Source organism: Cicer arietinum, chromosome 4, assembly GCF_000331145.2.
Source record: "Cicer arietinum cultivar CDC Frontier isolate Library 1 chromosome 4, Cicar.CDCFrontier_v2.0, whole genome shotgun sequence".
NCBI lineage: Eukaryota > Viridiplantae > Streptophyta > Magnoliopsida > Fabales > Fabaceae > Cicer > Cicer arietinum.
Genome location: NC_021163.2, coordinates 16,219,773 through 16,223,226, shown reverse-complemented (window position 1 = coordinate 16,223,226; position 3,454 = coordinate 16,219,773). Strand labels below are relative to the sequence as shown.

Genomic DNA, 3,454 nt, shown 5'->3' with positions numbered 1-3,454 from the left:
CGTCGTGGAGATCCCTCTCCCACTTCTATCTGCAGTGTCTTTCTCCTCTGAAAATTCCTTCTGTGAGAAGGAAAAGATTACAAAGAAGAAGACTTGTCACTCAGTTCAACCTCATATCAAGAAGAGGTCGGTTTCATCAACCCCTGCAACACCAACTAGGAGACAATCTAATGCCAAATACCGCGGCGTTCGCATGAGGAAGTGGGGAAAATGGGCTGCTGAGATTCGTGATCCATTCAAAGGTGCTCGCATATGGTTAGGAACTTACAACACTGCTGAAGAGGCTTCTCAAGCCTATGAATCCAAAAGGATTGAATTTGAACGTGAAGCTAAAGCAAAATCTGAAGCAAATGCAGCAAATAATAATGGTGATGGTTCTTTTACTCAAGAAAACAAGAGTAGTTACTCTAACTCTCCTTCTGCAGATGCTGTTGCTGCTACTACGTTTTCTGTATCAGAGAAATTCTCTACTACAGAAGACTCTGAGAGTTTGTTCTCACACACATCGCCTTCATCGGTGCTTGAATTGGATACCTCAGCTTCCCATTTGATGGAGCCTGAAAAGCCCGATGTTTCATCGAGCAATGAAGCAATGGAGGAAGCTGATGAGGAAGCCAGTGAATTAGTTGCTCTTCAATTAGAAGAGCTAGAGATACCAGATCTGAGTGTTTTGAACTTGCCAGAACCATCTATGGTTGATATTGATGCTCCATCTGGATGTGATCCCAACCTTGGGTTTGATTTTGATCGGTTTACCTTTGATGATTATAGACATGGTTTCGAAGACTTTGGTGATTTTAGGGATATCCACATTCATGGTTTTGATGACAATGAACCTAGTGAGCTTCCTGATTATGATTTTGCTGACATGGGTGCAGATGATGAATTTGCTGGATGGATTGAGGAACCCCTCTACAACAACATACCTTGTGCCTAATTTTTGTAGTCCGAGACTAGTTAGTAGTTTTATGTTCTTAATTTTGATATTGCCTATGAAGTTTTGTGAGACAACATCAGGAATCATTAAAATCAGTTCATGGTCTAGTGATTTTATGATTTGAGTTTATTTTTAATTTTGTTTATTGAGAGTGGTATTATTTAGATGAATGTAAGAGAGGATCCTTTGGTTTTCTTGTGCTATTAGAGCCGTCCCAAGGGTTCTTGAACTTTTTCTATATATTGTAATTTTAAATATTGCATTGTATTAATTAAATATCAGTTATTTAATTGTTGTGTTAAAGTTTTTATATGTATTTTAGTTTACATCTTCAGCATTCTCCCGTATGCCTCAAGCAATTGGTGTCTAGTTATCCTTTCTAATTTGTTTTATTTTAGTAATTCTTTGTAATTAGTTGAAATTCATTTGCTTTATGTTTTTTATGTTTTCTAAATAGATCGTATTTTCGAGATTGAATCTTTCTTATAGTAGAAGTAGATCAATGCCTTTCAATGCGTTATCACTCAATTATAGGTTGGTTAGACGGAAGATGGGAGAAACAAAGGGATTTAGGTGAAAAATCAGGAAGTAGTACTATATACTTTTATGAATTAGTTCTAAACAATTTTTATTTATTTTAATTCCTTGGAGAGGTTCGGTTATTATTTTCCGTTCATTTTGTTTCACCTAATAAACTAGTACTATAAACTAGACATTGTAGTATATAAAAATATACTCTCCATTAAAGTGATAGACATGAAGTTCATTAGTTTTTCATTTTCTCTAAATAAAATTCTCATTTTTCTCTATATTTAAAATAAAGCATTATAGTTTTTATGTATCCACCCATTTTGTTCTTTTTGGGTGCATGTTTACCCTTTTTGTTCTTCTGATGTTTGTTTATTTTTTAGTTTCCTTCTAGCAAAATAACAATAATAATAAAATTTCCTAGAAATCTTAATTTTGCCTTTACATCTTTTTGCCTTAGATGACGCAATGTTTGATGACTCTCCTTGTGTTTGGAGATGTAGAAATACTTGCGTGGACCACAATATAAATAAATACACTCATATAAAAATATTTATTATTTTAAAAATATATATTATTTTTATTTATTTATGTAAATGTGTAAAAATATTATTTATTTATGTTTATATTCAAATAAATATTGTTATGATGACAAATTAAATTAATTCTTTTTTATTAAGAGGTAATTTATTTAAAATATTGATTATGTAATATTATTTTTTCTTTTTTGTTGTTGGTTTGATTAATTTTTTTATTTAGTTAATGAAATCTTATATTAAACAAGGAAGATAATAACATCATTTTGTTTCCAAATAAAAGAATGGAAAGATTATACTTTCCTCTTGTAAAAAAATATTCATCACTCTTAGATGGTAAATTTTAAAAAATAAACAAATTATTTAATACTATAATACTATGAGTATCTTATACCAAGATTCATAAAAATAAAGTTTAATTGTGATTTTGATTCTTATATTTTTATCAATTTAAGGAGTTGACTCTCTATTTTAAAAGTCGATAATTTTGATATATTTCTTTAATTTTAAAGTAAAGAAAATGATGATTGACATATATGAAATTATTTAGTATACAATTTTATGATGTATAATCATCTAGATCACAAATTATTCATGTCATTAATGAAATTAAAGAAATACAAATTTCTGAATTAGAAAATTAAGTTTTTATATAATTTTATTGCGATTTCATAAAAATTAATTATTTTATATTATTATATTGTATGTCATATTATTTAAAATATGTCACATCATTTAGTTTTAACAAAAAAATCAGAATAAATAATAAAAACTATCATATTTTTAAATAGAAGAATCGACGAATTAATAAAAGTAAAATGATAAAAATTATAATTAAACCAAAAAATAAGAATCTTATATCTAAGGAGAAAGGTAGTAGCATTTTGCTTTTAAAGTAAGAAAAATAAACATCTCTTTATTATGTTAGACGTTTTAAATTTCTTTATTAAGAAAAAACAATTATAGAATTTTTAAAAATTAAAAAGAAATAAAGTTTAAAGCAGACAGTCCTTGTGTCCAGCTGTATCGCATTTCATTATTCATATCGTATTTGATTCACATCTTTTCTTTTCTGTACAAGATCGCATAATTATAGATACTATTTAATTCACATTCACTCTTCAGTTTTTACACACATAGGAGTCAGCGGGTTCCTTTTTTCCGCATATCATGTATTGTACGATTGGGTTTTTGTTTTGATTTTCTGATTAACATGTGATGAAAGGATTCTATATTTCCACAATTAGAAAAAATATCAGATTTTGTAATAAATCAGTATTAATAATGCACCTTTTCTTAATGGATATAATAAATGTTACTCAACCTCACACGAGCAGACAAAAAAACAAATTCGGGATTTGAGAACTCAATACTGATTTTTTGGTTTGGCAATACTAGTAGGAGTAGTATCTTTTAAGTTTTGTTTTTACTAAAATCTTTAAGTTGTTTTGTC

The 3,454-nt window shown here is 28.7% G+C and overlaps 1 protein-coding gene across 1 annotated transcript; it reads left to right on the top strand.

Annotated features, from left to right (window-relative positions):
- Window position 1: 1 nt before the first annotated feature.
- LOC101500525 (ethylene-responsive transcription factor ERF118) lies at window positions 2-1,227 on the top strand (the record flags this gene model as incomplete). Its single annotated transcript, XM_004497040.3, has 1 exon — window positions 2-1,227. A coding segment is annotated over one exon (936 nt), but the record flags the coding sequence as incomplete, so codon positions are not given.
- Between the last annotated feature and the right edge of the window lie 2,227 nt (window positions 1,228-3,454).